This window comes from Onychomys torridus, chromosome 4, assembly GCF_903995425.1.
Source record: "Onychomys torridus chromosome 4, mOncTor1.1, whole genome shotgun sequence".
In the NCBI taxonomy this organism is placed as follows: domain Eukaryota; kingdom Metazoa; phylum Chordata; class Mammalia; order Rodentia; family Cricetidae; genus Onychomys; species Onychomys torridus.
In genome coordinates, this window is record NC_050446.1 from 100257574 (window position 1) to 100278556 (window position 20983).

General features: G+C 43.8%; 1 protein-coding gene across 1 annotated transcript in view; it reads left to right on the plus strand.

Annotated features, from left to right (window-relative positions):
• The window catches only part of Galk2 (galactokinase 2), a 109603-nt gene that overhangs the window by 38303 nt on the left and 50317 nt on the right, over positions 1-20983 (plus strand). Inside the window, exons 6-7 of the mRNA XM_036185838.1 lie at positions 17573-17671; positions 19078-19230. Of these exons, the coding sequence (XP_036041731.1) occupies positions 17573-17671; positions 19078-19230 (252 nt within the window). The remainder of the gene's footprint in view (positions 1-17572; positions 17672-19077; positions 19231-20983) is intronic.

Here is a 20983-nt window from a genome sequence, read left to right on the forward strand (position 1 = left end):
TGAGGTGTATAAAGTGCAGGGGCTGACAGTGAATTGTGAGTGATCTTGTTACTGACATCATTGTGACAGGAATGAGTTCCATTCTTATTTCAGTTGTTAAATGGTAGATTCTGACAGCCGAGGTGTTCTTGGCTCCTAGAAGATGAGCAGAGACTTTCAGTGGTAGCTTTAAAACTTTCTTTCTAATCCTGGGAACCTAGGGTCTAGGTAGTAAGAATAACTTTATTTTCTTTCTTTTATTCAGCATCATTTACTGACACAGATACCATTTTAGGCCAGAGGCCAGAGCCACAGGGACAAGAAGAAGCTTGTATTCTAGGTGAGAGGGGCAGGGACAACAGCCAATGTAGAGAAGGGCTATTTCAGATGGTATAATCAGAACAAAGAAAGTAGTAGTAGTTGGGAAGAGAAAATATTACAAAATAAAACAGTCACCAATTATTAGTAAAGCTGAAAATTGTGGGCAGCTAATAACATAAGAGTATAAGAAGTTACATTTAAATGGAAATACATTGTTAAACATCTGGCTGTTAGCTATCTTGAAGCTGTCTTTGCTGGTATCACCTACCTTGCTGATTGACACAGTTTTCTTCCTGAGGGATTGCAGCTTGCCCTGACACAGTGCTGCTGACTCTGTGGTCCTGTCTCCTGCTGGTGCAGAGCTGTGGTGAGTGGGATGTTCCCAGGCTGTTGTTGCTGCTCTCTTCTCTGGTAGGGTGCTAGGGCTATGCAGTGTTGGGCAGCTTTCCATGCTCCTAGACTGGAATCTTCTTGAGGCTTCCAGACTTTGTGCTTTTTGCTTCTCTCCCAGTTATCTTGGGTATCCTACATGGATCTGAGCACCCACTTCCCTCAACATCAGCCTAGGGACTCAGATGTTTAGTTAACATTACTTTCTGGGGGAAACAAAGCTAGAGAAGAAAATTGAGCCAATTGGGGTTTCTGATCAAGACTGCGCGTGAGTGCTGAAGTTATGACGGTCTCTTCTGGAGCTGGCCCTAGAAAGTCCCACCTTTGACACTAGTTAGTTGGGTCCATAAATGCTGCCAGTATTCTTATTTTTATGGTCCAGCTTTATGCCCTTCTCCTATGTGATATTCTTATTGCTTCTAATTCTTATCTCATGACTTCAGCATGCTTCTCTGGCATTCACTTTATTATTATGTGACTGAAATGATTAATGAGGAAGCTAGAGTTTTTCTTGTTACTTTTCTGCAAAAATAAATCTATCACAGGATAAATCCTCCAGGACAGGAAGACTGGTGTTCTGGGTGTGTGAGTGGCAAAGTTAACATTTCTGGTTTCATTCCACATGTGTAGCCTCTCTCTGTCAAGTTCCCAACAGACATGTTCAAGTAATTTACTCCATGAACGTCTTTATCTGTAACTAAACTCTTTTCCCACGAAACATCGTAACTTCTTGGAACAGTAGTAGAAGCATCAATAAGGCTCCCATTTCATTTCTTCTAACGAGTGCTTTGTAAAACTCATCTTGAGAAACCCAGGCTGTGAGATGGACACCCACAGGCCCTGCCTTTTATCAGAACTAATCCAATCTGGAGGGTGGCTTTTTTTGGTATCACTTTCAAATGATAGATTTTAATGAGTGCCACCCAAGTTCTTCTTTGACCAAAATGTTGATTTAATTCTTTTAAGCATGTGAGCAGATATAGTTATTTCAAAGTTCTTGGGCAATATCCCACATAAGAAGACGTTTGGGCTATTAAGAGTTGTTAATTTTGACTGTGTTTACTTAAATCAAGTGGAAGCAAGGCCTGTAGAACTTTACGTGTGGTCATCAAAGCCCAGGATCGCCCATAAGTAGGGAGAAGAGGTAAATCCTGTGGTTATGGGGCATCCGTGGACAGTGTCTTCTGATGAACTGCCACTCCAGTCAGGACTCCACCACTTAGGAAGGGCTCTTCAGAGTAAAGAGGTGAAAATGCCCATCTTAGTATTTATAACTGAAGTTGTACCACTGCTTATTTTTTAATGGCTTAATAATTTTATGATTAATATGTAATTATTGTCAGTTTTTACAAGTCTTGTATTTACTATTTTAAATAACAAGTTTGCAGTGGTTAAATTTGATAAGAAAGCAAAAATTTGGGGAAAGAATTTGATGATAAAGCAAAAAATTAACCAGAAAAGCTTAGAATGTCTTTTTTTTTTTCAGGAATAATTCAAAGGAGCTCATGTTTTGATGCACTGTGTCTTTATAGTTAAGCATTTTACATATGCAAATCTTCATTGATTTGTTTTAACTTTTGGAATTAAATTGTAGGTGGCAATTTTCTAGTGGACACCTGCACACATGTATTTGAACATAATTAAATGAATTGCTAATGTGGCACTCCAATTTTTCCTCTTAATTTTCCATCATGAAAAATGTCAAACATACGTGGGCATGGGAGAGCAGGCCACAGGCGTCTGGACCCTTCAGCCTGGAGCCACGCAGACACTGTTGTGTTTGCTTTATCTTAAGTTTTCTCTTGAACCCTTGGAGAGTAAATGGCAGCCATCACCCTCAACATCTCAGAGCACGTCTTGGAACAAGACTTCAGCAAACCACATTATAATTGTCGTTCTTAGAAAATTTAATAATGCTGTAATACTATTATCTAATATGCAGTTCATATTTACATTTCCCAGTTGGCCACATAATAATACCCCCACATCCCCTTCTCTTCTCTTAATTTCAACCTTTTTCTCATCTAGAATTTATCCAGGGGTCGGTCACTGTATTTAATCCTCATGCTTCTTTAGTTTTCTTTATTGCAGAATAATATCTCTTCTTCTGAGTCTGCTGTGACATTGACACTTTTGGGGTGTAGGCCAATTTTTTTTGGTCAAATTTCCTCAATTTGGATTTGACAGAATGTTAGTTTATTATTGGATTGAGACTACTCCCCTTCTTCCCCATTCTCAGTGAGTCACATCAGGTGGTTTCTTGTTTCTTCATTTGTATTCAAAATTTCAAGAATACAAGCGAGGCCCCAGTGGCACAGGCCAGTAATCCCAGCTGCTTGGGGGGGTGGGGGGGGAGGCTGAGTCAGGGAGATTAGCGAGACCCCGCCTGCTGCAAACAAGCAAGCAAGGAAACACCAGCAGCAATTCCCCATCAGGTAGAGACTTGCTGCCTGAGGCTAAGGATGTCCAAGTTCAGGCATACAGTGTTGGATTCCTTTTTACAAAGGCAGACTTTCTCTTCATCATGATTATGAAAAAATTAACAGTGACAGTGCATACTATCCTTTAGTAATTCTCTTTTGTGTTTTAATAAACAGAATGCGTACTGCATGTTTGTTGAATTCCTAAAAAAACGACTGTGTAAAAATCAAGAATTCTTGGCTTCTAAGGAATTAAAACTCCTCACTGTTGTGCTGACACTTAAGTATCCTCAAGTTTCCCCTTACTGCGTTGCTTAGGAAATAAAATGTTCTAATCTTGGAATAAACTAAGATGTCTAAGATAAAAATACCCCAAGCCAACGTAATTCTAAACTGCCACTGTGTGTAGAGGGTCATGTTATCTCACTTGCAGTCACTCAAGAGTTTGTATATATCACATTTCGGTGTAATGACATGGGCAGACTCCAAAGAAAATACCAGGCAACTGGAATTTGGTTTGACTAACAAATATTTATATGTATCTGTATCTCTAAGTATTGTGATCTTTAAGGGGTTTATACTACACAGGCTTAATTCATAAAGCTTTATGTTACATTGTAAGACATTGCTCAGTAGTATATATAACTTCCGATGATCCCGCAGCTGGTGTGGGTGAACATCAGGGTCAGCCAGAGCTTCTACAGTAACAGGTGGGCTTAGCGTGCTCTGCTGGGCTAAAGGCTGCCTGTCATTTGCACGCATTCTCAGGCATATCAACGTTTTTTTTTCTTTCGTGGGTGGTGTTAACAGAAGTCAGGACTGTCATTTGCTCCTTTTGAGTTTCTCTAGTCATGTACATGGTGCATTATAGGAAAGGAAAGATAAACAGTTGTTGGCCATGGCTTATGAAGTTGAAGCCTCTGCATTAGGAGGCAGCTGGACAGTGTGCTGTTGACTACAGAAGAATTCAATTCACATATGTTTTCTCACTCAATACCCTCCCTGACTCTGGCATGCTTTTGTGAATATGGGTGACTAGGATAGTGGATTTAATAGAATTCTCCTTCCTTGGTTGAAGCTATTGGGCCTACAAGGTCCCATGTAATCACTGGCTTCAGTGTAGTGCTTCTTTTGGATCACTGGCTCATTAAATCTTTGCATCCCCAGATACCCAAGTTGTAACCCGTGTGGGACATGTGATCTGGGACCTGCCTGAATAAAGAAAAAAAAAATGTGTTCTCTTACACAAAATGATCATTTCTTGGTAAAAGCATGCCATTATTTTGGCTTTTATTCAAAAGTATACCATTTTATACTTAGTCTCAAACCAGAGGTAAATTACATTTACTTATATTAACCAAGGAATTCTATTCCAGGTAGGGCTAGTCCTCCAGGCTCCCTCTTCTGTGATGGACCACCCTGATTATTTGGAGTCTGATACACTAGATGCTGAGCATGTCCTCAGTGTCAGGCATTTGTGCCAGCTCTACCCCTGTGTGAAAGTGTGTTCTTTAGTTTGCACACATGAGATAGACAACTGTTGTGATAACACTAGTTACGAAGGTGGTCCCTCTTGGACCACACTCTGGAACCTTCTGAATCTTCCTCGGCCTTCTGGTCTTCAGAGGAGTTATCTATAGAGGAGAAAACAAAACAAGAGAGGTGCTGGCCCAGAGTGCACGCTGACACACAGCTGGTGGCCTGAGATGGGGAGTTTCTAAAGCTGCAAGCCGCTGTATGAAGCTTATTTCCTGCCATCTAATGGTCCTTTTTTGGAGATAGGGGACAGACATTCCGTAGTTGTTATAGAGCAGTAAAATAATGTGGGTTTTGTTTGTTTGTTTTGTTTATTGACCAGAAATTGAAAATGCATAGACATTTTAGCTAAAGTCATAAATATTGACAGAAAATAATGAGAATGAGCTTCTGAGTATGAACTTTACTTTTGTGGAGTTTCAGAGTTATGAGTTGAAGTGGGAAGCACAAAATATAATCTTTAGTGGGTAAAAGTAGATTTAGCTTTCTAATCTCATCAGGGATACTTGTAGAGCCCTTAAATTTTTTTTATTATTTAAAATGTGGTGTATTCTTGTTGTAGAGTACTAAGTAATAAAAATATGATAAGTATTAAATTAAGATTCAATATATTAACAAAGGGGGCTTTGTCATTGAGGATTATGATAAAAATAAAATCTTTGTACTTTAACTGTTATTGTTCAGAGAGACCACATTTGGTTCACATGTGATGCAGTTGCATTTTTATAGAACGTCTACTTTGTGCCAGGCAGTATTTGAGGCACAGGGTGGGGCAGTGATTAAAATTCACTCTCCTAGAACTTCACGGGGAGAGAGGGACAGAAAACAAATAAATGAAAATCCTTGAGTAAAAAGCAGCTTATAAGTGGAAAGTAGAGGTGGGTTGACACATTTTGGGGAGGTAAGGGAGAATCTGTCTGATAATGTGACATTTGAGTAAATATTTGGGACATGAACATGTCCAGCGCTATAGAATGTTACATGGAGTTCTGATTGGTCACTAATTATAGTGATGTTCATTGTGCTCTAATTACGCACGAGTCTTTTACAGTCTTTACAGTGACTGGCTGAAGAGGGTAATCATTATAACTCCCATTTTGCAGTTGAGGAAGCTCACTTGTTTTAACGACTGCGTTGATAGGGGTTCTGGCAGACAGGGCAAGTGTGGAATTCAGAATCTGAAATCCAGGAAAAGTTGCCCAGAGGGTGCTGCTTAATTTAGTCCTGTTGACAAAACAGTTACAAGGTGGGGGGAGTTGGTAATGCCCGACTCTTTTCTCTCTTTGCTGTTACCTCAGAAAGTATTATATAATAATAATGCTTTGTGATAGTTGCCACTTTACAGATGTTTGTTAAATAAATGTGAGTGAAAGAGCATTTGCAAAGACTAGAGGCTGGGGGAGCATAGTGGACTGGGAAATGAACTCACTTTGACAAGTGCAGACTATGGAACAAGATAGTAGGGATATATAATAGAAGCAAGAAGCAGGGTCATTTTAAGTGTCTTTATGAAATGACAATGGGGTAGTTAATTTGGCAGCACACATAAACTAAAAGTTGATACACCATGCAGGAGAGAAGGTCATGGAGGCTGGGGAAGTGTGTGTGTGTGTGTGTGTGTGTGTGTGTGTGTGTGTGTGTGTGTGTATGTGTGTGTAGGTGTCTTGGTTCATTTTTTATTTCTGTAACAAAAGAATGGGTTCTTTAAAAAGAGGTTTATTTAGCTCATAGCTCTGGAGGCTCAGCTCTGGCCACACCCTTTTGGGCACATCACAGCATGGCTGAGAGCATCCTGGGTGAGTGCATGTGAGGGAAAGATCCCTTGGCAAAAGAGGAAGCCAGTGACATGTAGGGTCTATCTGACCTCACTCTTCCAGTACCTCATAGGTGCTAACTAGGATCATGAGAGTACTTTATCAGTTCTCTTCAAGGGTGAGCGCCACTGATCTGATTACTTCCCAGCAGGCCCCACCACTGAGAGGCCCCACAGCCTCAATATCTCTGTGTTAGATACCACATCTAGCCCACAAACCTCTGGGGTAAACCATAGTGATAGGTCACTGCGTGGACAGCTGCATTTTAAAATCTTAGTAGAACAAAATGTTTGAATATTCTTTGGGCTTCTGTGAAGATAAAATATTTTTCAAAGATATATGTGAATTATTAAGACTTTTGCTAGTAAGGAAAAAGAATTCAAACCAGCTTCATTCAGAGAAGAATATTTGCTTCAAGCATGTGTATTGAAATGCAAAGGCAGGCATTATTATCAGTTAGCTTTTGCTGGATAAGAAGTCTTCCCATGATTTAGGGCTTAAATTAGCCGTCTGGACTGGTTTCAGCCTGACAGCGATTCTGTTTGTCCTGGCTAAGCTCATCTGCCCTCAAGTGTTACACAGTACTCATCTGGGATGATGGAGGTGACTGGATCGCGTGCCTGCTTGTTTTATTATGATGATGTTTATGATTCTGATCATTGTGTACATGGTGCCCGCAAGTGTGTGAGTGCACACGCCGCTGCTGCCACAGGTTATTGGTGTCTGTGTCTGTTCCTTGTGGCAGCTGTCACTGAGTCTGAAGTTTGCGGTCTCACTAGGCTGGCAGGCCAGTGAGCTGTCAGTTTCTACTGTCTTTGCTTCCCTGTGCTGGAGTTACTGGCATTTACAGCCATGACCAGCAGTTTACATGGATGCTGGGCTTCTGATTCCAGGTCTTCATGCTGGCAGGGCAAGCTCTCTTACCCACAGAGTCATCTTCCCAGATACCTAGGATGTCTCAGGACACCAAATACAGCAAGAGGGAAAAACCAAAGTCCAATTTCCTTCCCTTTATTTCCCCTCCCTCCCTCCCTCTCTCCATTTTTTCCTCCCTTCCATCTTTCCTTTGCTCTCTCCCTCCTTCCTTCTACCCCTTTCTCTCATTTTCCTTTTATTTTAAATTTGGGGTCCAGTGCAGCGCTTCCAACTACCCCTGAGCTATACCCTCAGCTCTTACAGGTATTTTTCAAGCCTGTGTTCCATACACCACTGTCTCAGTTGCTAAAGCCACTTACATACTTGAGTCACGAGGTAGAGAATTCATCAGTCGAGGCAAACTCTTGGCTGTGAGTCTCTGTAAAATAAAAAAGAAAGTGACACACTGCTAAGACACACTGAGAAAACATTCCCATTTAACAGGGAGAGGCAGGGGAGCAGCCAGCAAGGGTGGACCAAAGCAAGAGTGCAATGCAACCGAGCCCACCTCAGCCCTGCAGCTCCATGCAGCCCCCTGCAGCTCCATGCAGCCCCCTGCAACTCCATACAGCCCCCTGCAGCTCCATGCAGCCCCCTGCAGCTCTGGTGCAGCTCCCTACAGCTCCCTGCAGCCCCCTGCCATTCTGTGCAGCCCCCTGCAGCTCAGTGCTGCCTCCTGATGCTCACAGCTTCCACCTCTCCTCAGGATGTCTTCCTGCTTGCCATTGCCTCTCAGCATAGCTGTCCAATCTGATGCCTTAGGGCTTAATTTTCTCTTATATTTATATTGACAATTTTTTCTTAAAATGAAAGTTTATGAATTACTTAACCAAGAATATACATTCAATAAGTTTATGAATCAAAAGTTGAAAACCAAGACAAAGGAAAGAAGAATCAAAAACACATTATGGATTTATTTTTTAAAAAATTTGTTTCTAATTTGTGTGTATGAGTGTTTGCCTGCATGTGTATAAGTGTACTGTGTATGCTTGGTGACCTTGGGGACCAGAAGAGGGCATCAGAGTCTTTGCAACTGGAGCTACTGATGGTTGTATAGATAGGTGCTGGGAACCAAGCATGAGTCCTCTGCTAGAGCATTGAGTGTTCTTAACTACTGAACCATCTCTCTAGCCCTTATTGCTTATTTCCTTCCTTCCTTCCTTCTTTCCTTCCTTCCCTCCCTCCCTCCCTCCCTTCTACCCTTCCTCCTTCTCCTCCTCTTCCTTCTTCTTTTTTAAAGACAGAGTTACTCTGTGTAGCCTTGGCTGTCCTGGAATTCTGTAGACCAGGCTGGCCTTGAACTAACAGAGATCCACCTACCTCTGCCTCATGCACCACCCCTACCTGGCCTCATTGTTCATTTCTTAATGCAACTTTTATTTAAGCTTACTTACTGAGATTCTTAGAAGCCAAGCAAAACAGAAACAAAGTTATATTGGTTCCATGATCAAAATAGCAGAATCATTCCCATCTTTCAGAAGATGCACTGCCATCCCTAAATTTACTGTCTTTATCATGCAGAGTTTTTAGAGCACACAAAGAAAAAATTGTCATAGGATATTTTCTGTTACTATAATGGAATATTTGAGACTGAGTAGTCTATAAAGAAAAGGAGTGTGGTTCTGGACACAGGAAGTCTAACATTGATCAGCTGTGTCTGGTATGAGCCTCATGCTGTACCATAAATCGGTAGGTAGCATGTGCAGTGCCACTGTGCAAAGTGGGGACAGACTTCTGTGGTAGCTAACCAATTCTCCAAGAAAAGCTTCCTCTACTCTTGAAGATGTAGCCTTGGTGACTCCGATTGCCTCTTAAGGGCTTCGTATTCCTATATTGTGGACCAACACTTAACCTGTGTTCTGTTGGGACAAACACAGTCAAACCTCAATAGTCATGAAGAAGACCTGTGTAACTGTCTGAACAAGTGCAGCCATGATATTCTTCTGGCTTTGTAATGGCCTTGGGCACTTGCTTTCCACATAACATTTGAACACAGCTCAGTGAAGTCAGTTCCCTTCCTGTAATAAGGCTTTGAACACCCTCGCCATTTCCTGACCCTGAAGGTTCTTCCCAGTTCATGCCATTGTGTTGACTGTTGTTGACACACAGAGTCCTTTCTCCCAGGTGAAAGTGTCTGGGGATAGCTGTGCATTTGGTGGATTCAAGGAGTGATGTTTTTCTGTTGGCTTGTGTTTGCATCTCTATTATTAGATTGCATTAGGAAGACTGTTAGGTGCAAACTGCAAGAATTACTGCACTGCAGGACCTGATTACACACAGAGTTTGTCCTGTTGGTTCTTAAGAGTGGGACAAGACTGCCGCTGAAAAGCCAGTCTGAAGAGCCCTCCCCACACAGTGGGGGGGTGTGGGGAGGTTCTCCAGGGAAGGCACATGCAGTTCTAAGACACACTTGCCAAACCACAGAGATCGTAGGCCGCCACCCATCCCGTATTATCATCATTACTGAGCGTTTTTGGAAGGTCAGAGCCAAAATAAGCAATCTGCCAGCCAAGGAAGCAACACCAGCCCTTACCACAAGCTCTGGAGGCCCCTCTGGTATTTAGTAGCAGTGACTCGGGTCATATTTTTGTCTAATTCCATCAGTCTGGCGAGGCTCCTGCCCCTATGGTCTTCCCACATTTCCCCCCAATTATCTTTCCTGTCTTTCCAATAATAGTTACCTTGTGTGTGGGTACTGCCTCCTCCCAGAACGCTGATTTTTTTTTTTTTTTTTTGACACTTTAAACAACAAAAAGGATTCAACTGATTGTCCTTGTGAGAAATCTGCAGAGAGAAGCTTTTTAGGGCTCCTGAATTCCGGACTCCTGAGCTATCCTCTACATTCTCTTCCAGATAAAGAATGGGATTTTGTTTATAAGCCAGAGCCAGGCTCACAGTTCAAGAACTGACCCTGACATTTACTAATGAGTGACCTTGGCAGTTTACTTGACCTCCCTATGATTCACTTTCTTCATTAGAAAGTCTGTTTAGCAATAAAGCTCTTTCTCATGGATTTGACATTAGTGCCCGGAAAGTGCTTGAGCATGTCTGGGGTGTTATATAAGTTGTTGTATGGGTGGTGGACGTCATGGCAGACTATTAGCCTCACTCTGAGATCACCCTGCTTTGTAGGAAGGAGGTCTTTGTGACTCTTTTTGGTGTTGTAAGATGGGAAGGAGGGCCTGCAAGTTCCCAATTGTCCAGTTCATTGAGATGGGATTTTCTTCCTTTCAAAAAAAAAAATAATAATAATAATTACTCCACTTTTTTTTTGGTGGGCTTTTTGTTTTATTTTGTTTTTGTGTTTTTTGTCTTACTGTTTTTCTTTTGTTTGAGAGAGAATGAGAACATGAAGTTGGGTGGGGAGGAGCTGGGAGGAGTTGGGGAGGGGAAAAACATGATCAAAATACATGAATTATTATTATTATTATTTTAATAAAAAGTACGTATGAGGTTCACAGCAAAATTTTTTAAGCATTTTAATTAAAATACAATGATATCACCTCCCCTCCTTCCTTACCCCACAGCCCCTCTCATATCCCTCCCTCCAAGTCCTCCATGTCAGCCTACTCTCAAGTCGGTGGCCTCTTTTTAATTGATTGTGTATATACATATACAGGATATAAATAGAACCCCTGAGTCCATCAAGTGAACCACAGTTGTGATGACTCAGAGTGCCCTGCTTGCTCAGGAGCTGGGTCCAGGCCTCCTTGTTTCTGTGTGTTACCTTGGGTTAGTTTACTGACTTGTTGGAGCCTCTTCTCTGGGATCTGGTGACTACAGTTCTGACGTTAGGAAATTAACCAAGCTGGCATGTATAGGGTCTGCCCTTAGAAGACATTTGACTCTTGTTAGCTCCCTTACCCTTCTGCATGTGATCCTTCCTGTCTACCCAGTAATCAAGAAAGCCTCATAGTGCAAAACATCATTTGGAAGAGTCTTGTGCTTCCCTCCTCCTTTTTCTCTCCCTCCCAGCATCCCTTTCTGTACTGGGGCATGAGCCTGGGACCTAGGTTTTTACTCTAGATCTGCCACCATATTAGAGGCTCCACATTCTCTTCATTTTTTATTAAAAAAAATTTATATTGAGATAGAGTCTCACTAAGTTGCCCAGGTTGGCATTGAACTCATTCTGTAGTCTAGATGGATCTTGAATTTTCAGGATTTTTGGCTCTGTCTCCAGAGTAGCTGGGAACCCAGACCCGTGCCATCAGGAAGGGGCTGTTCAAATTAATGTGCACCAGTTGAGCTGATCTGGGATGGGCCTGAGGACCTGCACTTCTGACTATTTCCCCAGTGCTGGCTGCACCTGAAGAGTGCAGTGAGAGACAGGGGGGCTAGGCTCCTCCTCCTTTTGCATCTCATGGCTGCTCAGGCCATGGTAATGTTACTGCCTTTGGTACATGCACTTACACTCCCACAGACATCATTTGGAGAAATAGCTAAGATTGTGCACAGCATATACCAACAAGATTTTCTTCATCCAGTACTGGCAGGGATAGTTGATCTGGGTGAAATCTGTGGATAGACCTTTCCTTGGGATCTCCATGGGCCTAGAAACTCAAACCCTCCCACATACAATTCTGCACCTTGCCTTACTGCTGATGGCCTCTTCTCCAAATCTGGGTCTCTCCACAGTGAATCCATCCTTCTGGCCAACAGCTCGGGGAAGTAAGGGTGTCTCTCATCAATTCTGGAGGGAGCCAGCTCTGAGATTTCCTCTGTCCTCACAAAACATGTTTTCAGAGCTGTACACTCCAGCTAGAGCCTCCTCTGGATTCCTCAGCTCATGCTCTCCCCAGTGAGTGCAGGTGTGGTGTCTGTGACACCCTCGCTCTCCAGTGATGGTTCTAGACTTCGGCAGGTTTTTAGATCTACTTTTCTGAAACAACCTTTGTGTTTGCTTCTGGATTCTAATTGTTTAATGTCTGATCTCCTTGTTCCACTTCCTCTATTACATTGTAGAAAATTTCAGCCTTGACTGCCAAGGTCAGTTTTGCCTGCTCGGCTCACTTTGGAAATTAGCTACCATTATCCTCAGACAAATTTTCATGTAGTTAAAAAAAAAAAAAAAGGCAGAAGTAAGTTTCTACTTTCTGTATTAGAGATGTGAAGACTCAGCAGTCACATCTTTCAAAAAGAAATTCAAGCAGCTTACGGGTGCTTTTGTTTTCTGTGGAGCACCTAGACAGGTCTCCAGCTTGGAGCACAGCAGCGAGCCATGTTACAAAACAAAGCAGTTCACAACTGCTTCTTTTAGACACACCCTGGGGTCAGGTCATGAAAAGGTACTGCTCTGGGGTTTGCCATTTTGGGGAAGAGTTTGGTAATAGTCGTCTCCATAAGAACCCAGTATTGTGAAGGGTAGGGAAGGCCTGCAGGAAGTGAGTGCTGGGACATGTTTGAGCCCTTAAGAGTTCCTGCCTTCCTCTTCCTCCTAACATTCCTGTCAGTCTTAGAGAAGCATACTGGTACCTTCCTCCTGGGAGACCTCTCACAGACTGTAGCCTGAAGTCAGGGGAGAGCTGGACTGGAGGCAGGGGAGAGCTGACTGGAGGCAGGGGAGAGCTGACTGGAGGCAGGGGAGAGCTGACTGGAGGGAGGGAAGGTAGAAGCTGTCTAACACTGTAGAGTTCTTTTGAAGATCTGCAGATAAGATCAGTGTTGCTGGCCCCTTGAGGGCAGATTCTGGCTTTCTCCTCTACCCACAGCTAGCAGAGCATCTACAGTCCAATTGCTGTCCCTAAGGACAAGGCAGAAAAATCAAATGCCACTAGAGATTAGCTGAGAGGACCCTGGCTTCTGAGGGCATAACTGTAAGAGCAGAGGGAGCTGTAGAGGGAGAGTAAGCTCCGTAGGCTCCAGCTTTGCTGGTTCTGCTCGAAAGTTTTCAGGCTGTATGTACTGTGGGTGTAGAGAAATGACTTGTGGGTCAGAAAAGTTCAGATGCTTCATACGTGTTAGGATTGTGACTTTTCCCTTTACTGCACAGAACTGGGTCCCTGAGTTCACTTTCCTCTGGGTTACCTCCAGGATGCTCATCCCCTGTCTCCCCCCACTCCCCGCTCTACACCTGTTAACATGCTTTTTGACAGCTTCTTAATTTTGTGACGTCTACTGAAATCATACACAACTTCAGAAGTTGGAAACATCAATTCAGTTATGAGTCAGTCTGGTTGATTACATTCTTGGAAGATGTGTGATGACTCCGTTATCGCATCTTATAGAATGGAAAGCACCAGGGCAGATACCACATGACCCTGAGTTAGCCAGGATGTCTCCAGTTCTTTTGCCCCTCCAGGGATGACTCTTTGACCTCAGTTATAGTCTCCGGTTTGACTAATTCTGTTTACTGTCCGACTATGAGGATGTTTTCCTCAAGTCATTTGGGTTTCTCTTAGCCTTTGTTTCTAGTCTCTATATCTTTTACTCATCTAGGACTTCCCCACCGGCCTCCCTTTTTGTACTGGGGCCTCAGAGCTAGGGCCCTGAGGAAGCCAGCTATTGGGTGGACCCACTGTTGAATTTTTCAGGCAGGCAGGTTTTGTTTATTGGGTGGGGACCCCCTGCTCTGCAGGTGGACAGAGCTGGCTTGCGTGGGGTCCTACTTTTCTGTTCTCCTTACGGTTTATTACTCCTCATCGTTGTGGAGACTTGCAGAATCTTTAGAATTCTCTTTCCATGAACATCTTTCAAACATCCTGTGTTTGACTTCAATTTTAGCTATCTTCTTGTGTAAATGAAATGATGCTTTCTTCATTTGTGAAAATAACAACATCAACCCTTGTCAACACTTGTATGCTGCATGAGAACACTGGTCTTACAAAGTTAACTTTTAGGATCGTCACAGTAATCCCGTGGCTTGGAGGGCATTATTTTTGTCTTCAGTATAGATTTATTTAGCTTTATTAACTTCCATTATAATGTTACCCAACAAATGACTCAGTCTCCTTGCCTGCAAAATGGAGAAGCATCTGTTTTATGTGATTCCGAGAAGTGAGTAATTCAGGCAAAGTCACTGGAGCAGTATTTAGCACATAGTAAGTGCTCAGTAAATCTTCTGTTACTAATGCTATTGTTATTGTTAATACCAGATGAGAAATAGGAACTGGAAAAAGTGAAGCATCTACCTGAGATCATACAGCTGGTTGGAAGGGGGAGTTCTGGCTCAGCCAAGGGTTGGGAGGCTTCTGGAACTGGACTCTTTCTGCTGTATTTTCTTCGTGTGACCTAAGGTTCTGTCAATGAGGTCAACTTTTATCTTTTAATTCATCTCTTCATTTTCTTCACACCTTTTTCATTTTCTTTCTTTCTCATCACTTAGAACTGTTGAGTATTGTCTGTTGGGTTAGAATTTGTCAGACACAGCAGTAGCAAGTTTTGAAATGGCCCCTTCCCTATGGGTAGGCTCTCCTTGATGTGAAGGTATCACTCGGAATTCTGTGTAAACACACACACACACACACACACACACACACACACACACACACAAGAGCATCTTGTAACTATTAGAGTATACAGGGGCATACTTTAAGAGCTTTATATATTCATTTATTTATTTAGTGTGTGTGTGGAGGTCAGAGGGAAACTTGTAGGAGTCAGTTCTCTCTTTCTGCCCTGTAGGTCCCAGGGATCAAACTCAAGTCATCAGGGTTGGTGACAAGTGCCTTTATTGGTGAGCCATCTTGGCAGCCCACTTCAAGAGCCTTTATACACAAGTCATTAATACTTCTCAGTGCTCTAATATTTTCCTCATAAAAAGGAGAATATTAAAACATTGGCGATGCTCATTTGTCTTTTCACAGCCCCTTACAGTAGGCTGAACAATGGTTATATTAGCCCTGTTTGGGGCAGCCACTCGAGTGTGAAAGGAACTTTGACTTCAGGGTCAGATGGATGAAGCTCAGATTCTAGCTTCTCCACGTCCAGTATGAGTCCCCGAGTTTCACCATCCTCCTCCGTACCATGGGGAGGTGAAGGTTTGTGGCTGACTCTAACCCAAGGTCACAGCAAGGTTGGCAGCCAGACTCTTACTCACAGACTGTTGTAGGAAGTGCTTCATCTGGGCGTGTTGGTTCTTTGCATTTTAAGTACAAGTGTTTTGACCTTTCGGCCACTAGTTTATTTTTAATGTGTCTTGCTGTGGATATCGCTCTGTACAAATAAAATGCTGATTGGCCAGTGGCCAGGCAGGAAGTATAGGTGGGACAAGAGAGAAGAGAATTCTGGGAAGTAGAAGGCTGGGGAGAGAGACCGCCAGCCTCCGCCATGAGAAGCGACATGTAAAGACACTGGTAAGCCACAAGCCATGTGGCAAAGTATAGATAAGCAGAAATGGGTTAATTTAAGATAGAAAAGGTAGATAACAAGCAGCCTGCCACGGCCATACAGTTTGTAAGCAATTTAAGTTTCTGTGTGCTTTCTTGGTTGGGTCTGAGCGACTGTGGGACTGGTGGGTGAGAGAGATTTGTCCTGACTGGGCCAGGCAGGGAAACTCTAACTACAGTGTCTATTATGGACATGACCACTGGCTGTGTGTACCATCAGGTCATGTGCAATGCCTTTGAAGCCAAAATCCCAGGTTTACCTCATGTCACAAGGCAAAGTTAATGTTAGTGAAGCCACATGACCAAGAAGAGCCATGACAGCCACTTGCTGAAGCTGTCAGATGGTGTTTGGGCATCTCTTCTCAGGAGGGAAGGCAGCGGCAGTTTATGGAGTTTTTAGTACATACCTGGCAATGATACCAAGGAAACACCACAGCTTAGCTCTCTCAGGCTCAAAGTTTTTTGAGGAGAAGAGATAAAGTGAAAACATGATACAGTTAAGGACCAGTAATAAGTACCAAGATCCAGGCTGGACTACTTAAGTGGACTGTGGAATAGGTGTTACATGAACCCCCATAGTCTGCTGGAGAGAGACAAGTAAACCCACTTAAAGTGATCATAGAGTTAGAAGTAGGGAGGTCAGAGAGGAGTTCTGTGGCGTGTGTAAATTTGGGGGTGCTGAGTTGTTGAAACAGGAATAGAAGAGTCCTGAGGAAAGATGAGTTCTGGGCAGTCAAAAAGTGTAGCATTTGTCCCTTGTTTCTGGACTGGAGGGCTTGTGGGAACAGTGAGAGAGCAGGCTGGAGGGAGAGCAGAGAGCTAGGCCGCTAAAGAACTTGTGCACCATGTCGAGAAGATGTAGGTAAGCAAGTGGGCAAGAGAAGGCTGTAGTACACCAGTGTTTTGGCATGATCACTCTGAACATCTAGTAGAATAAGTGAGAAATAAAGTCCTGAATTAAACCTCAGAAGAACGAACAAACAACCAAATAGCAATGTGGGTAACTAGATGACACTGTCAGAGCTTCAGGGGTTGAGAGAAACAGGACACCAGAGTGGGCATGGCATTTCAGGAAACCTCCATGATGGCAGAAAATCTGAGTGATCAGCTTGCTCATATATGTGGTCAATGACCTGGATATTAAATGGCAATAGGAGTTGTATAGGAGGCAGGAAGTGGCACCGGGTTGTATAAATATGTGTGAGATGGTCAAGAAGATACCTCTATTTAAAAACAATGGTAAATAATCCAATTTCACGTTCAGTTTGGTTGTAAGTTTATAAGGCTTTGGATGTAAGATGAAGATTTTGAACTTATCATATTAATCAATAAGGAACAACTAATGATCTCTCAGATTTTCAGTATGGGTCAGGACCATGCCTCTTCATCCATGTTTCTTCATCATGGTTGTACCTAGAGTGAGAAGTTCTATTCTTGCACTTAACAGACATGTCAGAGAGGCAGCATTACTTTTGGCTTGGAGACTCTGGCCCTGCTTTGGCTTTGGAGAGACACTTGGAATAGTCACTTTTTGGAGACAAAGGCAAATGAATCAGTACCAGAGGACAGAGGCAGTGTCAACAGAAAGATGAGGAAAACTGCTTGTACTGTGGAGTCTTTGAGGGGTACAAAACCCAGCACATATGTTCTGTTCTCAATTGAGACCCATTATGGAGTGGTTACTTGATCTTGCTAAATTTTCCTACTGGGTTCAATAGTAGTCTAGAACTGCTGTGAAGAGCACATTGCTCTATGCAGTTGCTATGTAACTGACCAGAGTTGGTACTGGAATTCAAACCTGTTTGACATACCTGGCATGAAAACTAGCTTACAACTATATCCCAGTACAAATGAATGTTTGCTTTTCCAGGTGGAACTTGCAGAGATCTGTGCCAAGAGTGAGCGTTACATAGGCACTGAGGGAGGGGGCATGGACCAGTCCATCTCATTTCTTGCAGAAGAAGGAACTGTAAGTAGCATTGAGCCATTTGGAATTTCAACTTGAGAAAGCATCTCTGGAGGGAAAGGCCTGGAGCCCCGAGCTTGCGTGGTTATGGGAAGTCTGGTCTTTCAGTCTCTGCTGGAGAACATTGTCCAACTCTTTTGTAAGGCAGGGCTAACAGTAGGGAATGTACTCTATTTCATATTGATTCCTCTACCTTAAGCGTCCAGAATCACACTTGAAACTTATTTTTCTCATGTGTCTAGATGTCTCCCCCCGCCCCCCAATATCTCATTGCTAAGATGAGATTTCTCAATTCCCTCCTCGGGACCTCCCTTCCTGACCTTGCATGAAATCACCTCATCTTGTGGTGTTTCATAACCTCACGTTGGCTTTAAACCCAAATGTTAGTTCTCTTACCACATATATGCACAACCCTCTTTTTGTAAATTACTCTTTGGTGTCATTTTTCTCTGTCAACATTTTTGGGGCTTTGGCAGTGGGAGGGAGAATGTTGATGGCAGGCCAGGAATAAATTCTTCGGTTCCATACCACTTCCTCTTGGCTATCAGCTCCTTCAGGCAAGGCAGAGGTTTGGGTTTTTGCCTGTGAACTGCCCATTACCAAAATAGAAGCAGGCATCTCTTTAAGATCTGTCTTAGTTTTTGCATGAGATTCCTTCAGGTTTGGCTGCTTTCCAAGAACACCTGGATCCTTCTTATTAAGAATATGTTTTTGTTGATTCTCCTGAGTCAAAGACATGGGGTATGAGGAAATTTGTTTTAACACTAAAATTATGCTTCAGGTGTTTGGGATGTGATCTGGCGAGCAGATGTGGTGGCAGGAGTTCTGTTGTTAGTGTAAGGCAGGTACAGGGTCCAAAGAGAGTCCTCATTCTCCGGACTTCCAAAGAGCATCACCACCTGACTTCCAGTTTCTGCTTCCAACTTAGCATCTCACTCCACAAGCTCTAGGCTTCAGCCCGGTAGCAGTGCCTAGAGCTCCATCCACACCAGTGCCATCTGTTTCCTCTCCAAGTACAGAAACTTCCCTCGTTCTGACGTCTCCGAGCATCCTTCAGGACTCCGCGTCTACTTCCCTCTTCAAAGGCTGCACTAAGTTGTCTGCTGAGGGCCTTCCTTTAAGCATCTGTGTAAGACCCTGAACTTCACGGCGCTCCCATGGACTCACATGAAAACATAATTTTCATGTCTCCCTGCAGCAGCCGCGGACTCCAGGAGGGCAGAGTCAGCACCTGTCCTGCTCACTGTTGTGTCTCTAGAGCCCAGTGCAGTGCCTGGTTATCAGGAAATGATGTTTGAACGAATGTGGCATTTTTGTAGAAGACTTTCTTAAGATCAATGCATAAAAGCTTGAATATTTTTCTGAATCTTAATACATTTCTGTTTCCCCTGCCACTTTTCTTCCAATAGGCCAAGTTAATAGAGTTTAGTCCCCTAAGAGCGACTGACGTGAGACTCCCCAGTGGAGCTGTCTTTGTGATCGCCAACAGCTGCGTGGAAGCGAACAAGGCAGCCAGTTCCCATTTCAACATCAGGGTGATGGAGTGCCGGCTGGCCGCAAAGGTAGGGATGCAGCAAGCCAGTGAAATTTGTAGTGTGCCTGTCCTTTCCTGCCTCTCCTTTATTGGTTTGCAGTCCCCCACACTTTAGAGCAGCTCTCTAACTGTAGGGTAGCCCTCTAGCCACAAGTCTTCGGGTCCAGAGCAATCGGATTCCAAGCAGATAAACCAGTGGATGCATCTTCTGCTCCCTGCTAGCCCTCCAGAAACTGGACGAACCTCAGAGCTGAGTCATCTGAGTGGTACAGGGAAAGAGAGGAACACAGGTCAGAACAGAAGCAGACATCGATCGCTTCAGGATCAAACTGGTGTGAGTTTGTCCCGTAGGTGGAGGGACAGTTAGGGAAATGACAATGGCTGATTTTTTTTTCCCAACAGGGTTCTTGGCAGCCTGGCTCCTCCCTTCATCCCGTAGGACACTTCAGTTTGGCATTAGGACATTACCAAGAGCTCAAAATACTGATGGGATGCTATCCTGTGAGCTCAGAAGGAAGATTTCTTCATACATCTACTGGGCAAATACCTTCCCAGGAGGGAGGCAAGGCTGGCCTCTGTTCCAAGTGTAGGACCTTTGGCACCCAAGCCTTAAATTTATCAAGGAAGTGTTTACTGCGTCACTGTTGGACAGTGTGCATCAGGCATAGCAAGGGACTCAGGACACAGGAGCAGAGAGAGTAGAGTTAAAATCCAGATGCAAACAGGAATCAGGTAGTGAGCTGTGCAATATACTAACACAGGACAAAGACATGACCCTGTGCAGGGTGCCCAGAATGGCATGTGACGTGACCAGGAACCTGCAAAAAACAGACTGGACACTGGAGTTTGGATTCTGGGTCAGGAGTTCCTCTGCACTTTCTTCTCTCTTCTGTCCGTCTCATCCCTGTCCACACTGCAAGCCCCACCCCGGTGCTGATGAATTCCTGTGAGCATCTTCTGTGCAGGCCATCATAGCCGAGTCCCCAAAGTGCTGATTCTTTGTCTGAGGTCTCTATTTGAAAGAATTATAGACCTCTCAGGTCAGCATGTCCACACTGAGCTCAGGCTCTTCCTGGCCCCCGAAAGCCTTTTACTCTTCTGTCAATGAGATTGGCATGCATCAACTCCTGCATTCTCTTCTGCCCTGTTCCTTAAATCCCTGTTTGTCTTCTTCTCCCTCATTCTGCAAATAATGGGATGAGGGTTTAGAAATTTAGCGAGATCAAGCAGCCCCCCTTGTTTACCACTTCCCCGAAGTTTCCTGTTGCTTTGGTGTAAAGTAAAGATGCCTTTATTGAACTGAGTTGAGCTGCCAGTAGTCGGGAAGGCACTGTCAGGCAGTGGAGGAGTTCACCCTCAACCATCACAGGAAAAATGTGCAGAACAAGAAGAAAGTGGTGTTGGCAGTGACTCCGGTACCACCTACAGCACAGGACTCTCGGCTGGGGCTGGGCTGGGGCGGGGCTTCCTCTGGTTCCTTAGGGTGAGTTTCTTTGTATACTCTTTCCTGGCCTGTAATCCATGCCATGTGAAGGGGGCAGTCCAGGCTGGCCGGGTACCTCACCTGCTGCCCATATGGTTTCTAGTTGTGCAACTCTGCCATGCACAGAAGGGAAGTGCTGGCTGTCCACAGTTCAGTCCTGGTCCAAGGCTCAGGCCACAGGCCTCCAGGCTGAAGTTCTATGGTGTTAGGTTACAGCATTCCAAGACTGGCAGTTTGGGATTCTTGGACCACGCTAGTGAAAATACTCTAATGGGAACCAGCCCCCTTTTCTGATGAT